Source organism: Suricata suricatta, chromosome 5 (genome assembly GCF_006229205.1).
Source record: "Suricata suricatta isolate VVHF042 chromosome 5, meerkat_22Aug2017_6uvM2_HiC, whole genome shotgun sequence".
Taxonomy (NCBI): Eukaryota; Metazoa; Chordata; class Mammalia; order Carnivora; family Herpestidae; genus Suricata; species Suricata suricatta.
This window is the reverse complement of record NC_043704.1, coordinates 15,126,899-15,148,061: the sequence shown is the minus strand read 5'-3', so window position 1 is coordinate 15,148,061 and position 21,163 is coordinate 15,126,899. Positions and strand designations below refer to the sequence as shown.

General features: G+C 46.0%; 1 protein-coding gene across 1 annotated transcript in view; it reads right to left on the bottom strand.

Annotated features, from left to right (window-relative positions):
- Window positions 1–21,163, bottom strand: part of TIAM1 (T cell lymphoma invasion and metastasis 1) — a 199,896-nt gene that overhangs the window by 39,394 nt on the left and 139,339 nt on the right. The window contains exons 13-15 of the mRNA XM_029938668.1: window positions 17,785–17,873; window positions 17,440–17,664; window positions 3,261–3,364 (exon numbers count right to left, since the gene is read on the bottom strand). Of these exons, the coding sequence (XP_029794528.1) occupies window positions 3,261–3,364; window positions 17,440–17,664; window positions 17,785–17,873 (418 nt within the window). The remainder of the gene's footprint in view (window positions 1–3,260; window positions 3,365–17,439; window positions 17,665–17,784; window positions 17,874–21,163) is intronic.

Here is a 21,163-nt window from a genome sequence, read left to right as displayed (position 1 = left end):
TCAAAGAATCATCTTGATCAAGAAACTCTTGCTCTTACTTTATTTTTTTTTAATGATTATTTACTTTGCGGGGGAAGGGGGAGAGGGAGAGGGAGAGAGAGAGAGAGAGAGACAGAGAGAGAGAGAGAGAGAGAGAGAGAGAAATCGGGGGAGGGGCAAGGAGAGAGGGAGACACAGAATCTGAAGCAGGTTCCAGGCTCTGAGCCATCAGCTTACTGCTTGATGCGGGGCTCGAACCCATGAACTACAAGATCATGGCCTGAGCAGAAGTCAGAAACTTAACTAGCCGAGTCACCCAGGTGTTCCTTACTTTAAATCATAAATTAAAAACCCACCCAGAAAGCTTAAGCAGAAGAACATATTCAAGTGGCTAAGGAGTATCTAATTGACTCACACAGCACGCTAATTAATTAACTCCTTTTTCTGGAACCTGGTATTTAATACCAGACTGTAACCAATCTGGCCAGAAGGTAGTTTTAGCACAGCAGGTAACAATACAAGGCCTGGTTTTTGCCATCTCAGAGCTGTGTGACCTTCAGTGAGTTGTTAATCTCTCTGTTCCGATGTCATTGCCTATAAAATAGAGGAAGTAACAGTAGTTCTCTCTCAGAGATATTACGAGGAGGAGGTAAGTTAATATGAATAGTGCCTAACACATAGAAGACACTAAATAAGGGTTGGCTCACCTTTACTAGTAAGAATACACAGTAGGACCCAGACTCCAAGAACCGTTTGCTCAATTTAAGATTTTTGCTTCCCAATATCCCAAGTGAGAAATTAACTCATTAATGGCTAATTTAGTTAACTAACTTGGGGTGAATGACAAAATCATTCAAATAAAGATAAATTGTGAATCAAACCAAACCTAGGGAGTATTTTCGGGTAGAAAATCACACAGCACTCCCCAACCTCGTGAAAAGAAAACCTATAGTATAAACCTATAGTATAAAACCTACAGTTTTAGCACAGGGCACGGTACTAGCTTTAAAAACACGGCTCATCACCCCAAACTCGTCATCAACAACTTGGAGGCCGTTCTCTTTTACGAGAGCCCACCGGGCATCGCGACAGAGAAATCTGGGGATGGGCTGGCCTGCTCCTGCAGCGGACCCCCTCTGTTCCAGGTGGGCTGCGGCACCTGTTCTCCGGAAAAAGACCCGTGAAGTCAGACAGGCATCCACGTCAGTCCACAAAACCCTGGGCCTCTTCCTTCCTCTCCACGGCCAGACCTAATATTATAGACGACCCTGTTTAGGACCTCATGACTCACAAAATTTAAAATGAAAACAATCTCAAAATCCACAAGGAATGAGAACATGAGGCTATTACGGTGAGGTAAAAATGACCCAAGTTAAAAGGTATTCAGAAATAATGTTTTAGATATAGGAAAAATAGCTGTATTCCTAAATCGAATTAGAAACCAAGAATTAACATTCGGTAACAAAATACCAGAATAAATACCTTTCCAAATATCTGACCCCAGTCTGAAAATATCCATTTCTCCTGAGGGGGGCTATTGCTCCCCCCTCCCCCAAGTATCTAAAAGTAAAATAAGGGCCACAAACATAAAAAAGTCAGTTGAAACGAGTTTTGTTCGTTTGAGGTTTTTTAGCTTTAAATGAAATATATGTATTTCTATTCATCTGTGTGTGTGTTTTTTAACTTTTTAATGTTTATTTTTGAGAGATAGAGAGACAGATTGTGAGTGGGAGAGGGGCAGAGAGAGAGACAGACAGACAGACAGACAGACAGAATTTGAAGCAGGCTCCAGGCTCCTGAGCTCTCAGCATGGAGCCCAAGGCAGGGCTTGAACCCACAAACCATGAGATCATGACCTGAGCTGAAGCCGGATGCTTAACCAACTGAGCCACCCAGGCACCCCTATGTGTGTGTGTGTTTTTTTAATGCTTATTTATTTTTGAGAGAGAGAGAGAATGCAAGAGGGGGAGGGACAGAAAGAGAGGGGGACAGAGAATCTGAAGCAGGCTCTGCACTGACAGCAGAGAGCCCAATGCGGGGTTCGAACTCACGAACCAAGAGATCTTGACTTGAGTCAAAGTGGGATGCTCAACGAACAAAAGCACCCAGGTGCCCCACGATTCATCTGTGTTTTAATTAGTAACCAACATAAAGCCTTTTAAAAATATTAAAATTACTTCCAAATATTAAATTTTATACTGTGCCCAACTTAGAAAGGACACCAAGAAAGGTAATCCTACGATGATCAAAGACACACATGAGGGTAAAAGTGATGCTGAAGATAGTCAAACACTGGCACGCAAGAGAGTCTTCCAGAGACAGAAATACCAAGAGAGACAAAAAAGGGCATATAAAGAAATGCAGATTTTTTAAAATAATGCTTCATATCTGAACCTTGTATTTCCCTGGCCAATACGTTCTCCTACAGCTTTATTATTTGACCTCCCCAGTCATCCAGTCACTGGGTGAAGACAAGAATCACCCTGCTACAGAAGGGAACACAAAGGTATAACTTAAAGTTATAGGATTTGATCAGGGAAAGTGATTGGTAAATACCACACAAAAGAACAAGAGCTAGGTCGGGAATAAAAATAAACATATACGTATTTTTTTAAGGTGAACAAATACAGAAAGAGAATCACATACAATCACTTTTGCCGGGGAGGGGCCTTTGGACAGAGGTGACACCAAGTTTTTAACCTGTTGTGCTTCAGAGGCTGTGCTAAGCCATTATTGATCCACGGGACGCTGTGAGGCAGGGTAGAAGCATGAGGAATGATGGAAAACAAACACAAACAAACTCACCCTCACCGTCTTCCACCCAAGAGGCAGAATAAAGCCTTTCCTCACATCCTCAGCCAACCAAGAAACATGCTATTCAAATACATTAAAAGATGGTTTCTTTCCCTTTCACAGGAGCCAAACACACACAGTGCAAGAAGAGCTCCGTGCAGAAAGCACGAGGAGCAAGAAGGTGTAACCGACCCAGCCGCGCTCATGTTGGCCGCTGCGTCTTCCAACACAAGACGGAGATGCAAGACGGAAACAGGATGAAATGAGATTTGGACCCATTAAAAGTGGCTTCTGCCCTATGAGCTCACGTACAGGTCTGTTAGCAAGGTGGTCGTTTTGGATTTCGTGTCTTATTTAGGGACAGCTCAGAGTGAAAACACTTGGTCCCGTGGAGAGGCCTCCTAACCGCGGACGGCTGCAAAGGTGACGTGTCGGCTGTGATTCTTCGGTGGTTTGACACGTGGGACGTGAAAATGAAAACCTCTCACCTTGCTGCTGTGATCCGTTTCATCTGAGGATTCCAAGTCCGGCCCTTCGGTCTCCTCCGGAGAGGGCTCGGCACCCCCGCCCTGCTCGCCGCAGAGGCCCTGCCCTGCGAAATGACATCAGAAGAAAATGAGGGTCGGCATGTGCGGCAATCACTAAAAGCCACACCTGTGCAAAGAGGGACGTGGGGTCAGGCTCACGACATGTGCATACCTTGTGAGACTCCCCAAATAGGAGCCCCACAATCTTGGCTCAGTAAGTATGTTTTGTTGTTTTTATTGTCACTACTATTGTTTTTATATTATAGTATATACATGTCTTTCAAATTTCCTAATACATAATTGTTAGGACGCGCTCCCCCGTCCCCCGGCAACAAACTCAAGTTGAAGTCCTAACCTCCCACGTCGTGGTATCTGGACCCAGGGACATAATCATTCAGTCCACAGTACATGTGATGTCTCTTTGGGCCAAGTCTGGCAAGCTGTAAACATAACACTAAGCGTCCATACGCCCCCCCCCATGTTCTCTGTAGAAGTGAAGGAAGAGAACGCTGCAGTCACAGGCCTCTGGAGGGCGTCTCAGATTTAAAGAGCATCTGAATCCACCGGGGATCATGCCCTGCAGATTCAGATTCAAAGGATCTGGGGCTGAACCTAGAATTGTGCATTTCTCACAAGCCCCCCGACGACGACACCAATCAGTACTGTAGGGCCACGGACCACACCTGGAGTACCAGGCTAATCTGATGCGACCGTGGGAATCAAACTAGTCTGGCACTGGATCGGAGATCATAGTCCCATCACTATAAATGGACAGGATAGAAAACAAGAGTTGAAGGAGCCACTTTCTGACTCTTCGGATAAGAAAGCCCGGTCTGGGGGCGCTTGGGTGGCTCAGTCGGTTAAGCCTCCGGCTTCAGCTCAGGTCAGATCTCACATTCGTGGGTTCAAGCCCCGCGTCAGGCTCTGTGCTGACGGCTAGCTCAGAGCCTGGAGCCTGCTTCCAGTTCTGTGTCTCCTTCTCTCTCTGCCCCTCCCCCTCTCATGCTCTGTCTCTCTCTGTATCAAAAATAAATAAAACATTAAAAAAAATTAAAAAAAAAAAGAAAGCCCGGTCTGCAAAGAGGCCACCTAATCTGGTGACACCAGGATAGTCCTAATCTGCCTGGTGCCATTTTCTGTTCGGGCTCGAAGTCAGCTGGGCAACAGCCTGCTCCAGGCGGGATCTGCAGTCTCCTCCCCTCCTCTGGAATGAAGCACTAAGGAAGTGAACACACCCCCAATGGAAGTTTCTGTCTGTGTCCTCCCTTTAGCTCTGGCTCTAGGATTTTCTAATTACTTGTTCACTGTACTCTATGGCAGTAGCAGTCCAAGAAAGCAGCTCAGTTAACTTGGTGGCTATCAACTATGCCATACTGTCACCTCCATGGGGAGAAAGGAATTGAACACTCTGTATGGGGGCAATGGCCTAGATGCTGGGGCCAGAGAAAAGGGCAAGAATTGATCCCCAATGCGGAGGAGCGGATACGTTCACTTACAGACACTTTGCTAAGCATTAAGCTCTTGGATCACACCATGGCTCACTCAGCTCTATCCAGAACAGCCAGGTGGCACAGCACACGGGGGGCACCACTCACACTGTAGTCTGCAGAATGGGCACCCCCAGACCGTACGGCCAATGCTGTGACCCTGCAGATCCCACAGTGTAATGTTGATGCCTGGGGGACAGCTGGTGCTCACAAAATAGTGGGGAAACAGATGAAAAGATTTTCATTGTTAATGATACTGTGGGGCTAGGTATCCTGAAAAGGGAGGGAGGGAGGGAGGAGAGGGGGAGGGGAGGGAGGGAGAGAGACAGAGAAAGAGAGGGAGAAAGAGAGAAAGAAAGAAAGAGAGAGAGAGAGAAAGAAAGAAAGTAAAGGAGGGAAGGAAAGGGAGGGAGAGAGAGAAAAGGGAAGAGAGGGAAGGAGGGAAAGAGAGAAAGGAGGGAAGAGAAGGAGGAAGGAAGGAAGGAAGGAAGGAAGGAAGGAAGGAAGGAAGGAAGGAAGGAATAAAGTAAAGAAGGAACAAACGAATGACCCTCACCTCTACACAACACTCAAGAATGCTAAACAAAACATAACAAAACCCTTTTAAACAGAGAGCTGAGCTCCAAGAAGTCCCAGGGCCCAAAATGCAGACAATAAAAGAAGCTGGCGTGGTGGGCCAGTCTAAAAGCTGTGGCGATATCGAGTAAATCCATCAGTCCCCAAACCCTAGAGCAGTGTTTTCCAAAGAGAGAATGAGATCTATTGATGTTAGGAGAGAAGTAATTTTGGGGGGCAGGGTGCAAAACTGCATATTTGACAGTGACACGTAAGTCCCCCCTTGCTCCTGGGCACTAAATACAATGAGCACTCCCCCTCCCCGGTCTCTGTGCCAATAAAAATGCATCCACCATTTCCCAACAGCAGTACCGTACCAGCACGTGAGCCAATGCCCTGGAGACTCTGGTTTCAACTGTAAAGACCAGAGAGAGAAAACAGGTGTCAGATCGGCACAAGTTGGAGACCTAGAACTGAATCTCCCATGTTCATACGGTTCCTTTGAAGGGTTACACCTTTGGTGTAAAAAGATACAAGAAAATAGTGTTCACTGGCAAAAGGGAAGGGAAGGGGAAAGGAGAGAAAGGGAAGGGGGTAACAGGAGGGGAGGAGAAGGGGGAGGAGGGGAGGGGCAGGAGGAAAGGAGGCTTGTCTGATTTCCCCCTACACTCTGGGACAGACAGCAGGGAGGGAGCATGCGGGGCGGGGGATGTCGCCAAGAGAATAACCACAGGCTGGCCCTACACGTATTTAAGATTCAAATTTACAACATGCACTGCATCCAGGAGACTCTATATCTTTAGTCAGCTTGGGATGCTGTAACAAAAGACCACAGACGCGGTGGCATCTATTTCTCTCCATTCTGAAGGATGGAAGTCCAAGGTCAAGGGGCTCACGGATTCAGTTCTTGGTGGAGACCCTTCCCCTGGCTTATGGAAGGCCACCATCTGCCTCTCTGCTCACATGACCTTCCCCTTGTGCGTGTAAGTGAAGACTGAGCTCTGCTCTCTTGCTCTCCTTACAAGGACACTGACCCCATCATGGGGGCCTACGCTCACAACTTTATCTAAATCTAACTACTTCCCAAAGGCCCCAACTCCAAAGAACAATCACATGGGGCTCACGGCTTCAATATACGGATTTTGGCAAGACACCAACATTCAGTTCATGATACTCAAGATGAAAAACTACCTTAAAATCGGTGTAGATTTGTATTCCAAGGGCTCCAGCAAAAACACAACCAAAATCCCTCTGGAGGAATTCACGCTTACAGATGGGATCATGTGATGCCCAGAGATAAAGCTTGAGCAAATGAAAACTCCTCATCCATTATTATAAAACCCAGGAAGAACCAGATCCTCACCGATGAGAAGCAGTAGACACAATAAACAACAGAAGCAGACTCCCAAGGAATGGTACTGTAATCATCAGATATAGTACATCAAGTATGCTTAAGATATATATTTTTTTGAAAAGGAACAAGAGGTAACTTCAGAAAAAAATCAGGTACATGAGAACTAACCACTGAAATAAAACACTCAATGGGTAAGAATAAAAGTTCAAGAAGGAATAAAAGATCTGTCTGAAGAAAGCACAAAAATCTTCAAATGCTAGAACTGCCCATATAGAATTGTAATTCCAGCAAAAAGATTATTCAATAAAAAAGAATTTAATGTTCTCTGTTTGAGAAGTAAAGAGGAAGTTTGCTACAAACAGAACCTCACTAAAAACATAAATAAATAAAACTAAAAACCGCTCTAAAGGATGTATAGAGTATCCTTGGGGATACTGTGAGTTTGGTTCTAGACCACTGAATACCGTGAACATCTCAGAAAAGCAAGTCAAATGAATTTTTTGGTTTCCCAGTGCATATAAAAGTCATGTTCACACTACACTGTGGTCTATTAATTGTGCAATAGCATTGTCTTTAAAAAGTACAATTTTTTAATGTTTATTTATTTATTTTGAGAGAGAGAGATCGCGAGCAGGAGGCAGAGAAAGAGGGAGAGTCCCAGGCAAATGCCACACTGTCAGCATAGAGCCTGATGCAGGGCTGGAACTCACAATCTGTGAGATTGTGACCTGAGCCAAAATACAGTTGGACACATAATGGACCAAACCACCTAGCCACCCCCTGAAGATTTTATTTTTAGGAGCAGCTGGGTGGCTCAGTCAGTTAAGCATCCGACTTCAGCTCAGGTCATGATCTCAGGGTTCATGAGTTCGAGCCCCGCATCGGGCTCTGTGCTGACAGCTCAGAGCCTGGAGCCTGCTTCAGATTCTGTGTCTCTCGTGCTGCCCCTCCTCCCCCTCTCAAAAATAAATAAACATTAAAAAAAGCTAAAAGGATAGGAAAATATAGGTGGCCAATGTAAAGAGTGACAAATGTCAGACAAAACAGATTTAGTCATGACATGAAGATGTATCGATCATTATTAAGCTTGATCCGTGAATATATTTCAAACCCTATTCCTAAGAATTTGTGAATGTACATCTTCCCCAAGGACCAGCAATTTATACAATAGACCACACAATAGGCCACAACATAAATCTCAACAAATTCCAAAGAGTCTGTATTCAGCTACAGACTACACTAGCAGCATTTTGGGGGAACTAGATATTTGTTACAAAAAGCCAATAACACTGACAACAGATTCAGAGAAGAGAACAAAATTGCAGTATTTTCCCTACCAGATCCCAAAGTGTATTATAAAGTACAGAACAGAGAGCCCTCCTACATAGGAAGGCGTGATATATACATCAGATGTGCCATTTCTGATCCCGGGGAAATGAATGGTAACATCTGGTAAACGTTATGACAGGAAACTACTCAGGTGGAAAAATATAAAGTCGTACCCTAACACACACCATTCACAAAAATTAATACCAGGGAGGTAGAAACCGGAAGAGTGTGAGTAGCCCACAGTATAAAATGTTGTTTAAGAAAATACAGAAGACAGTGTTGGTTACCTCAGAAAAGAGAAGGGCTTCTTAAATAAGATATAAAAAAGCACAAATCATAGGAGATAGAAAATCAGATTTTATTAAAATTAAAAACCCTTCTGGGGTGCCTGCGAGGCTCAGCTGGTTAAGCATCCGACTCTTGATTTTGGCTCAGGTCATGATTTCACAGTCCGTGAGTTTGAGTCCTGTCCTGAACTGTCAGCACAGAGTCTGCTTGGGATTCTCTCTCTCTCTCTCTCTCTCCCCCTGTCCTTCCCCTGCTTATTTTCACTCTCTCTCAACATAAATAAATAAACCAAAAAAATTTTAAACAAATAAGTAAATAAATAAAATTTAACATCTTTCTAGGGCGCCTGTGGGGGGGGTAGTGGGTTAAGCAGCCGGCTCTCGGTTTTGGCTCAGGTCATGATCTCATGGTTCGTGACTACAAGCCCCACGCTGGGCTCTGCATTGACAATGCAGAGCCTGCTTGGGATTCTCTCTCTATCCCTCTCTCTCTCTGCCCCTCCCCTTCTCTCTCTTTCTCTTTCTCAAAATAAATAAACTTTAAAAAATAAACTGAATTAAATTTAAAACCTTTCTTTGTCAAAATGCAGCAAGACACTGTAAAGACTGAGAAAAGTTATCGTCAACATGTAACTGGCAAAGACATTACTACCTAGAATATAAAGGAACTCCTACGAATCAGTATCTATGGGTATATCCGATTCTAAAGCATGTGTTCTTTTTCACTCCACTCTGCCATGCTTCTGCCCTTAGCTGAAGACAAAAATTAATAAAATAAGAGCAACGCAGCTTGTAGAAGACAGTTTGCAAACTGATGATCTGTCCATCCCTTTGAGCACTAATTTTTTGTCACTTTTTCTCCACCCCATAAACTGGGACTGGCCTTGTGACTTGCTTCAATCGACAGAACATGACACAGACGGAGATACAAGAGGCCCAAGCCAAGACCTCAAGAGTTTTTGCAGTTGCTGGCTTGCCCCTGGGATCTCTGAACTCACCAGACAAACCACCGGCTAGCCTTCAGAGGTCCAGCCAACCAAGCACCAAATGGGCAAGTGAGGCCATCTTGACCCAGCCCCGGTCAAGCCACCTGATGACACAGCCACATGGATGACTCCGGGCAAGGACAGCAAGGACCCGGCTGAGCCCTGCCCAAATTGCTGAACATGGAATAATGAGCAAGGGAAATAATTGTCTTGGGGTGGTCTGATACCTAGCAGAAGATAACCAGTAAACGGGTAAGCAAGATTTAGTAATCAAAACAAGCCAGAGAGGTAGGAACAGGGACTTCAAAGAGATGAGGTCAAGCTCTGGCTCCTATGCTTCAAGGCCTTCTCCGAACATCCCCCAGCTTAAAAAGCTTATGCAAGAACACCATTGGGGGGTTTTGGCAACCCCAATACAATTCAGTTTTACAACATCCTACTTCAGCTCTCCACCACCTTCACTACAAGAGATTTTTCTTCCAATAACAGACACTGAAGGAATTTTCTTCTTTGGCCCGGAGGGAGCTGCCCCCATTTGCTCACTAGCGCACCCCCAAACACAGACGGCTCTGTGACCATCAGACAGATGGGAGAGCCGGAGATGAGGCTAGAGGTGCCTGAAGAGGGGTCACAGCAGGGAGCTGCCGCCTCCCCTCCATTCCATCCCCACGTTTAGCACAATATCTGGCACAGAGGAGGGGCCCAGAGGCATTGGGCAGCACAGAGAAGAAGTGAGGCCAAATCTTAAGAGACAATGGAGTGACAGGGGCTGGGCAGCCCCAGAGAATGAGGAAGCACAGAGTAGGGCTGAGGCTGGGCATGACGGGACCTGCAGGCACCATAAACAACATTGCAAACGGGTGTGATCATTTCTTCACTTTTTAAAATGATTCTCACATCAGGGTGCCTGGATGGCTCAGCTGGTTAAGCATTTGACTCTTGGTTTTGGCTCAGGTCATGATCTCACAGTCTGTGAGTTCAAGCCCTGGATTTGGGTCCGTTCTGACCATGGAGTCTGCTCGGGATTCTCTCTTCCTCTCCCTCTGCCCCTCCCCTTCCAAAAAAAGAACCCTTAAAATGATTTTCATATCATAATAATGTTCTTAGGACCAAGAAACCTTTGTGACGTGCACACCCCATTCACACTATCTAATGTAAGCCTACATTTAGATATATCTTTAATTGACTTGGTTGAGATACATTCACTCTGGCTGCGTTCGAGTCCACTTGGGACTTAACTTTAAAGAAAGGAAATAAAAATCTTTCGCTTATGAGATCTACTAAGCACGTGTACTACATAAGCAGATTCTCCAATTCAAACATTTCCAGAGAGGGACCAATCGTAACATTGATTTTCGTAACACCTTGACTAATGCCAGAGTTTAAAACTCTGTGAGAAAGAAAATGATTTGAGGACATGGGGGCAAGAAAAAGATAGATACTGTTAATAAAAACATTTAGCTGAAACAACCATTAGGCCATGGTTTTGTTTTGCTTTTTAGTCATTTTACTGTCATGTAAGGATTCCATAGAAACACTCATATGCATATGATCAGCATAAACACCCTCTTCACAACAAAGCTAAGAAACAAAAATAATTAGAGAGAGGGACAAAAGAAGAACAGGGAGAGATAAATAGACACTATGAAAAAAAATGCTCCAACTTTAAGTTAATAGACCAATAACTTCTTCCCAGCCAAATTTCACAAAATCTGTGTCTGTTTCTCTACGGAGAAAAATTTTTACATCCACAAAAACTGTAGATCTAAGCATTACTGACTTTGTTAATCTGTTGTGAAAGTCAAATGATACAAGGTTCATTAATGTTCTTTAAAAATATTCAGGGGCACCTGGCTGACTCAGTCGGTTAAGTGTCTGCCTTCGGCTCAGGTCATGATCTCACAGTTTGTGGGTTCGAGCCCCGCATCGGGCTCTGTGCTGACAGCTAGCTCAGAGCCTGGAGCCTGCTTCGGATTCTGTGCCTCCCTCTCTCTCTGACCCTCCCCTGCTCACGCTGTCTCTCTCTCTCTTAAAAATAAATAAAACATTAAAAAAATTTTTAAATAAAAATAAATAAAAATATTCAAATGGCAGCTCTTAAATTCTGAAGCGTGTTTTTCCCTGCACACAGGATTTGAAGGGTGTCATCAACCCCCCAGCTGGAAATCAGGACTAGATGTTTGGCTCCGCCAGCAGGGCCTCAGGAAACAAGCCAGGTGCTGTGTGACAAAACCGTGGCGCCCAGACCATTTACAGAACGCACATGGCTCCAAATTTTATCAACAAACAAATAAGAGACCATGTGCTCCTGGTAGCTGTGAGACTTCGGAGCCTCTGAAGGATGGGGCCATATTTGTTTGTAGGAAGATAAATCTGTGCTGCTCCTTTCGCTCTGTTGCGTCTCCCTGCTGTCTGATTGTCTTGTGTTTTCAGAATCAGGCTCTAGACAATCTGCACAGAACAACAGTCTGAAACAGACTCGTACATCCCACAGGCACTGGAGGAAAGCAGGCCCCGCCCGCAGGTCAAACAGCTGCCCGTGTTGGGCACTCGACCAGTCCCCTGACCAAGGTGCCTTGGACTCTCCCAGCTGCCACAGAAGCCTTTCCTGTTACAACAAACGCTGCCTAATCTACTTCCTGTAGGAGGGGTGTTTGCGCTCGGACAGACTCTAATCTTCCACTTAGCATCAGACAGATGTGCCTGAGGTATATCAAGGGGTGTGTGGGGTGGGCGGCAGCTGACTCTCCACGGGCCAGCGTTAGCTGCCGTTGCCCAGCTCTCCCCAGCTCAGCTTCCTGAATGACCATTTTTCGAATGAGAACCAACTTCAGTCTGCTGAACCCCAGCACTTTCATTGTAACACTGAGCTAAATGAGGGCACCAGCTTTGCCCCAACCCGTCGAGTGGAATTGTAGAGAAGCTGAAGCAGAGCTGGATTCACCATAAAAATTAAGTGGATGTCAGCACGATGGCGGAATTTAAAATAAAAGAGGCAAACAGATGTTTTGAAACCTTGGAAAGACACCCCTGATACCACCTGCAGCGATTCTTTCAACATGCATAAAATGTGGGGTTTTGCATAATTGCTGACAAAATACCTTTGTTCCAAGAATTAATTTCAATGATAAATATCTTATGCCAGAAGAACAATGTTACTCACATTTGGGAGAAAGACCTCAGAATAAGCATTTATTTGTTCTTTGCTCTTCCCTTGACTCAAAAGGCAGTGGGTGGGGGAGGGGCAGGGGGAGATGCCAGAAAAGGGTATTTGTGTTAGAATTCCCTTAGTAAGTGTTTAATAAAACCTTTAAAAATTATCATAAATCTAGATTTGCTTTCCTATGAATATTTCTGTGAATATTTCCCTAACTGGGTAATGTGGGTTCTCCTTCTAGTAAAGTGGGCCCGTGACTCTCCAAGGGAGGAGAGTTTGCTACTCAAGGGACAGCTGGCCAACCGCGAAGAGATTTTGATCAGCACGACTTGAAGAAGGGTCCCACTACCTTTATGTGGTTCCATTAATGCACAGGAATTACCACAGAGAACTACGTGGCCCCAAATGCGAGTGGCTCCAGAGGAGGCCAGTATTCAAAATAAATCACACGCGAACATTCGAGAGACTTTCTGGAAACCTCACACACACAGTGTTGCAACTTCCTACCTCAGCTTCCTCTTCCCTCCAAGGTTCTCTCTATAACAACAGCCACTCAAGGGACCCTCTTTTGTCTAGACATCCTTCCTCCATCTTCTTACCACTACATCAATAAACAAACATTAAAAAAAAGAGGGGGGGGGGATGAAAGTAGCTCAAGAAAGATTCAACAAAGATCCCAGGTGGTCAGTGACGGAGGATGGGAAACTGAGTCTCAGGGAAAACACTGAGGATGAGGTCTCTTGTTTTCTAAGCCAACACGCCAACCCATTTACCATGCTTCCATCCCATAAAGGGATCCGAGGGCGGAGACACACTCTCCTGATGGAGTTCCATGACAAAAATCTCAGGCCACAATATGATGTCAACAAGGGCCACTATAGATGGTCTGCCCATGAACATAACTTTCCAATCACCTTGTCTTTCCACCAGTACAATCAAAAGCGGATCAACAAACAAAGATGGTTGGAAACCGAAGGTAGTGGATCCCAATCCCAGCTGCATGGTAGAACCCTCCGAGTTTTAAGCAACCACACGAAAAAAATGCACCCTGAGGTCCCATTCTAGATCATGGAAGTCACCAGCTCTGAAAAGGGACCAGGGGTCTCGGCACGTAGACTACGAAATTCATTCTTTCCACCTGGGAAAGGGAAATACTTAAGTAAGGTATCCATAAATTTAGTTCTCAGACAATTCACCTGTTGTAGATGGAGGTAGATGGAGTAGAGACAAGTGAGATAGAAACTGAGGCTCTTCTGGTTACAACGCAGAAAACCTTCACGTCCCCAAAGAGAGTGTGCTTTGAATACGTAACATTTATCAAGCACTCTCTAAGACCTATTCTAAACCCTTCACTTATTTGTTTAATTAATTGTTTTAGCGTTTATTCATTTTTGAGAGACAGAGAGAGACAGAGCACGAGCAGGGGAGGGGCAGCGAAAGAAGGAGACACAGAATCTGAAGCAGGCTCCAGGCTCTGAACTGTCAGCACAGAGCCCAACCCGGGGCTGGAACTCATGAACCAGGAGATCATGACCTGAGCTGACGCTGGACACTTAACTGATTGAGCCACCCAGGTGCCCCCAAAACACTTCACTATTATAACTCAATTAATTCTCACAACAACCTAGTGAGGAGGCAGTACTGTGGTATCATCCCCATTTTATGCAGGAGGACACTGAGGCACTGAGAGATTCAGCATGACCTGCTCAAAGACAGAAAGCAAATCAACCCAGAACCAGGACTCAGTCCCAGGAAATCCAATCCCAGAGCCCACCCTTACCCACTAGGGTGTGGGGCTTTCAGAGAGGAAACAAACTTCTACAGAACAAAGAGGTTCAGAAATAATCCAGTCCTGAAAGTTAATCCCATATCTCAGTCAGGGATCTGAGGGCACGATTGGGCCATGCCTGCCTATTTGGGCTTGTAGGATGGGGTGAGCAGCCGGCCAGCCTCCTACGGAGGGTCACCCGCTGGGGCTCACATGGCCCCCAGGGTCCCTGAGATACTGTCTGGCCCTCCGACAAGGCTGCCAAACATGCACTGTGACCACCATTAAGATGGTCCCTGCATCAGACCTCAAACCTGCCACTCAGGATGCTTCTTATTTTTAGCTCCTTCTAAATTTAGACTAAGGCTACAGTTCAGCCTCCCCATTGTACGCATTTCCTAGTTGTCTTCTTTGCTATTTTGATGGCAGCTGTCAGTGGATACTGCTTTATCTCTGCTTCATTATGGAGCAATCTTTCAGGTTATTTTATCCTGTTTTACTTGCCTCTTGTGCTTTTCCTGGTGAAATGGGGACTAGAAGCTGGTAGCGACCGGAATGCATAAAGGCATAAAGGCTGCTCCAATTGGACCACCACTGCCCAGAGCATTTGAGAATTCCTCAGGAACGTATTAATGCTGAAGCCAACTTAGAAACCTCAGAAGAAAACTAACACGATGAATATTGTTTTTGCTTTATGACTGAACCAGTCTAAATGACCTGAATTTGACCAAGAGGGCTGTGTTCTGAAGGATTTTTGATCTTCGCAAAATAGTATCATTTAACTGGGGAAAAAAAGCAAAGGAATGGATACATTTTCTAAGAATGATTCCAAAATGGAAATATTAATGTGTTTTAAACGCCGGTAGATTTTGGTGGATTCAGCACTCAGCCTTCCAAGGTGACTGGCCTGAAGTAGGTTACATGTACTATATAGAGATCAGTTACGTTTAAAACTCTATCTTATAAAAGATGGGACATCTACTATATATAGAGAATATGCTCAAATATTTCTAAAATACATGCATGCAAATACATTATAAAACAATTTTAATAAAAATCTGCAAAATGTCCACACACATATACACACACAATTATTTAAAGCAGAAACACCCCAAAACAGGGACTATACGACTTTATTTAACCAGTTTATTGAAACCGTTCCAAAAAACCTGTGTTTGTAAAAACAGGCCATGGGTTGCATTTAACCTGTGGGTTGTCGTTTGCCGGCCCCTGCTTGGTACCCGTAGCCCACAGGAAGGGCTCAGACAGAGAAAAAAAATTTTTTTCCAAGAAAGTTGAAAGCCACTGTATGCACACAGTATGTACACCCAGATTTTTAAAAATATAGTTTACTGTCAAGCTGGTTTTCATTGTCCATCCAGGTCTTATAAAAATCTTTTAAGTCACTTAACCTAACACAACAAGTCTCATTCAAAGTCATATTACAGATAGAAACATCAGTGTCTGTGAACTGAGTTTTATGGGCTCGATCCTGCCATCTTGTGGCCACATAAAAGAATAGCCTTCACCGTCTCCATTCCCTATAAGGTTACACAGCTCGCTGGAAACATTTTCTAAAACTCTGATTGGGGTATGGATACTGCAATGACATAATGACTCAAGGAAGTCAACAGCAGTTAAGTGTGATCAAGCTTCCCAAGCCTCAGGTTGCCAAATTCTTGCAACAGCCACTGGGCAAAAGAATGTGTGCTCACAAAGGTTCTGCTGTGATCTATTCTCATCAAGCCAAACTTGAGAAGGGAATTTTTAAAATGACAGGAAGGTGCCTGGGTGGCTCAATCAGTGTCCAACTCGGGCTCAGGTCATGATCTCGTGGTTTGTGAGTTCAAGCCCCACATTGGGCTCTGCAATGACTGTAGAGCCTGCTTGGGATTCTGACCCAGCCACCCCAACCCCCGCCCCTCAAAATAAATAAACAAACTGAAAAAAAATTTAAAAAAACAATAGCAGGGCAAAGAATACTCAAAGTCCTTACACTCAGATTTTGAAACCAAAGACTTTTTTATTTTTTAGCTCATTTTAAAAAGAAAGTAAATCCAAAAGCCTCAACATATTGAATCAACCCCAGTGCTACACCGAGATCATGGAGAAAAAAGTGACAGCTAAATGCTGTTGACTGGTGTGCTCATTATCGGACTCTCACTGAACCAGAATGGGTGCCCGTGGAGCAAAGTGAAGATGTAAGTCCAGTCCCGGGAACAAACTCAGGACAGAGAGAGACAAACCAGTAAGAAAAGTAGAATAGGATTAGGGCCTACGTGAAAGGGGTCTCCACAGGGTGCTAGGGACTTGGAGCAGGGAGCTAGCTCTGCTGGGTCCCACCCAGGAAGGCTTCAAGAGGCAGGTGGCATGCAAGTTGCTTCTTTTTATTTTTTATTTTTTGTTTATTTCTTTATTTTGAGGCTGGGGAGGGTGGGGAGGGGAGAGAGGGAGAGGGAGAGGGAGAGGGAGAGGGAGAGGGAGAGAGAGAGAGAGAGAGAGAGAGAGAGAGAGAGAGAGAATCCCAAGCAGGCTCCACACTGTCAGTGCAGAGCCTGATGCAAGGCCCAAACTCACAAACCATGAGATCATGACCTGAGCTGAAGTCAGATACTTAACCTACTGAGCCACCCAGGCGCCCCTGGTTGCTTCTTTCAGAGTAAGCACAAGGTTCCAAAGGGACAGGGAGAGAAGAGCAGTGGAGGGACAGGGCAGGGTCTCACCTACAGACTCCTGCTCAGACGGGAGACCAGGAGAAGCTGACAGGTAAGAGCCCTGACCGCATTTCCCCTCTGGGTAGCCCACGCCCTCTCTCACATAGACAGGAAAGCACAGGCTGGAGTTTGGGGGGCAGTGGCATGGAAGGCAGAGGGGGGACCCAGAGCCTTGGTGAATCTCTGTCATCTCTATCCAAAACCAAGAGACGGCGGCCTCGACCCGTCCAACTTTCTCCAAAATGACACACAGCAGCAGCAGCTCCGTGTGTGACAGGTTGATTAGTGGACAAACACCTACTCTGCAAGAACACAAATCCCCCGACCCCCGGAAATTAACAGGAAACACACATTCCGGGACTGGCTCATCTCACTCGCACATCTTATGCCTGCTGGACCCAGGCCATTGGAACACACACACACACACACACACACACACACACACGCACACACACCCACCAGGTCTCAGCTGACACGGGCTCAGCCGCAGGTCCGCCACATACCTGGGTTGCTGCCGAGGAAGGCCAGGGGGCTGTCGCTCAGATCCCCGGGGCAGTCGGCTCGGTGGGGCGGGCAGGCCAGCAGCTCCACGCCCCGGTCCAGCTCCGGGCAGGTCCTCACCAGGAGGCCCAGCGACGGCTGCGTGAGGAAGTCTCTGAGCACGGAGGAGTTCAGGGTGCCTGCAGCACGGTTATTGATCTCGAGAATCTCATCTCCCGCTTTCAGGCCTGCCAACGCGAGATGGAAAATGTTTCATTTCACACGCACATAAAAGCAGCAGCCGCGGCAGTGACGAGTCAGATCGTGACAGCGTAGAGAGCCTGCTGTAAAGGGCACCTTGAGCTCACCTGTCGGGGGCCCCACGGACCCAGGTGCTGGTGCAAACAGGCTCCCGTCCTCAACAGTGAGCACCAGGTGATCACGTGGGCCCTGGTTTCAGAAGGTTCTGGACTCAGACATGACAAGCGTGCCTATCTGCCCTGCACACACCAACTAAACACATCTTCTCCTTCCCGAATCCACCTGCTCTGGGCATCTTCTCCTCACACATGCTCATTCTGGCCATTGTCCTCAAACTAGCCCAACCCACAAGAACCCAAAAGGGGAAGCGGTAGAAATGCTCTGGGGCGCCTGGCTGGCTCAGTCAGTTAAGCATCTGACTTCGGCTTGGGTCATGAGCTCGCGGTTTATGGGTTCGAGCCCCGCATCAGGCTCTCTGCTATCGGCACAGAGCCCACTTCAGATCCTCGGTCTCCTTCTCTCTGCCCCTCCCCAGTTTGCATGTTTGCTCTCTCGCTCTCAAAAATAAATAAACATTAAAAAATGCTCTGATTGCTAAAATCAGTATGTTTTGTACACACTCGTGCGGCAGTGCACACACGTGTGACAAGGCCGGCTCACATCTCTCACTCACTGCTGTGGAACCAGAGCGCGGTGAGCTTCCTTCCTCAGGCTACAACTGTAGAAAATCAACTTATTCCAAATACAATCTGCAGAACCACGTGACCCTCTTTTGTCTTTCCCACCTTTTCATCAGGGCTCTGGGGTGAGTATATTTTGGAAGGTCCCCAAAGGTTCTGCTGCTTTTGCAAAGCATGCTGGGGGAGTTGCCAAAGTCTGGGACCCATGGGAGCAGCCATGAACTAGCCCAACCCAAAAGAACAAGAGGTTGTGATGGACCCCGTGGCATTCCAACCTGGTATCAAAAGAACATTCCAGCAGTTCGAGAAAGGGAGAGGTTAGAGCAGAACATGAAAGGAAATCTTGTTTCAGCTAAGTCCAACTCTCATTTTAAAGACTCATGTGGAAAAACAAACTCGGAAAAGGAAGTGAGTGAAGGTCAAAGGTAATGAATAAACTGAAGAAATGAGACGCCACTCAGCAACTCAGGTATCCACGGACCCCACGGCTGAGTCTGCGGGAAAGTTCTTCCACAGAGAAGTTCTTACTTCCCAACTCCACCGGGTCACAGCCCTTGGCTGTCTGTGCTCGGATTTCCAAAAACACTTGACATCAATCTTCTACCATAAAATACTCCAGGAAAACGATTGGAGTGGGGAGGCAATGGGAGAGAAATACGAATGCTTTTCTCTACTCAGAGGGGGAATTCTGGGAAGCGAACCCCTCCAGTTTTAGGTGACAGATTTTGGCGTCACGGCATTTGAGTTGAAAATACAAAATTTCCCCAAGTGAAAAGGAGTCTGGTTTGTTGTTGTTATTTTAAGTCTTCTCTTGGGGATGATCCCTTTGGTTAGAGATGAGAGGAGATAACATAAGGAAAAACAGAAGACAAGTTCGCAGTTATAATTAAATGAAGGTTCTTAAAATTTTACCATGCAGGATTATTGGGTGGGTCCAAAACCCAGATAAATGTCCTCTAAAGAGGCCCAGAAAGAAGAGGAGAGGGCTGTGCAAAGACGGAGGTGCGCAGTGGGGTCACACTGCTGTAGGCCAAGAACCCCGGAACCATCAGAGGCCGGGGGAGGCCAGGAAGAATTCTCTCCTAGAGACTTCAGAGAGAGCACAGGCCTGCTGACATCTTCATTTCAGAATTCTGGCCTCCAGAACTGGGATCCATTCCTGTTGTTTTAAACCGCCCAGTTTGGGGTCATTTGTCATGGCAGATCTAGACAATGACGACAGCCAGCTGCCTGAGTGAGTTGTTCTCAGTATAATATGTGAGCAGCCCAGCAGTGGTGAGCAATGAAGGGCCTCACTGGGATCGTTCTGTCACAATGTCACCGCCTAACAGCTCTGTGGCCGTGGGCATGTTACCGAATCTCGCCCAGCCCCCGTTTCTTCACATGTAAAAGTGACTGTGTGCTAGGTGAGACTAAGTGAAGTAACCCATGTAAAACTCTTAGCACAGTAGTCGGCTTGATGAAGGTGTTCAATAGACACGGACTCTCATTAACATGTGGCAGAAGAAAAAGGAAAGCTTTTCTCTGTCACGGGAAGTCATAGCCTGCTCAGAAGCAACCCCCATAACTGGCCGTGGCAAAAGCTGTCAAGTATCTAGAATATAGTCTGAACCTGCCCTAGAGAAAGAAGCACATGGATTTCTTGACCGGGCTCTGTCCTGTGCAGTCAGCAGAAAAACACTTAGAGGACAGCAAACAAGATGTCAGCTCCCAGCCTCAGACGACCCCAAGAGAATGACGGGCCAGAAGGAGCACAGCCAAGTTGAACAGTGATTAAGTGTAAAATAACTCGTTTTGGTTCAAAGAGTCAATTCCCTAAGTATAGCCAACATGAGGTCCAGGGGACAGGTAGACAGGCATTAAAGGGGGACTCACCATTAATTAATGAACTGGGCCAAAACCCCCAGGTGGCTAACAAGAAAAATATGAGAGACTTAGTTATAACATGATGGACACCCAAGGCTGTCTCTGGAGAAGAATGAGATAAAACAGTGAATGGAAGCCGAAGGAGGAGAATGTTTTGTAATGAGAGATCTCTGTGAAGAGGCCTTATGGTTGGCATTGAGCTCTCCATTATCAGGAAGTCTGCACAGAGAGGTGACAATTAACATTAAAAAACCCAAATCCCTCTTTTTAATGTTTGTTTTTGTGAGAGAGAGCATGGGCAGGTGAGGAGCAGAGACAGAGGGGGACAGAGGATCCAAAGCGGGGTTCTGAGCTGACAGCAGACAGTCTGACGTGGGGCTCAACCTCACAAACCACGAGACCGCCACCTGGGCTGAAGTTGGATGCTCAACCAACCGAGCCACCCAGGCGCCCCAACCCAAATCTCTTTCTTGACACTGCCCTCTACATGGGTGTGTCTGTGGCCCCAGTGGACCAAGGGACATCACTCTTAAATGTAGAGAGGACAGGGCTATGCAAGGCAAATGGGTCAGAACAGACAACCATTTGTTTTTATCTAAAACGAGGGCTCTTGGATCCAAAGAACTAAAACAGGATGTGACTGAAACCGCGGCAGTATTTCCCCGCCCCCATACCACGCCAACGGGCACACTCATCGTGCTGCAAGAGATAACCATCAGCCTGTGGGTTTGTGGGAGAATAAACCATGCCACATCTGCTCCTAGCTGAGATGCAGCTTAGTGAATGTGTAGGCTCGCCTCCAGGCTGCCTTTGGCCTTGAAAAGAAAAATCCTCCTCCATAAATTACTTTGGTGGTGGATAAATTACTTTGCCTTCATCCCCCATTTGTCACACTTCGGCCATTTCTGTGCACAGCCAAGTGTGCGGGCTGCCCTTCTCC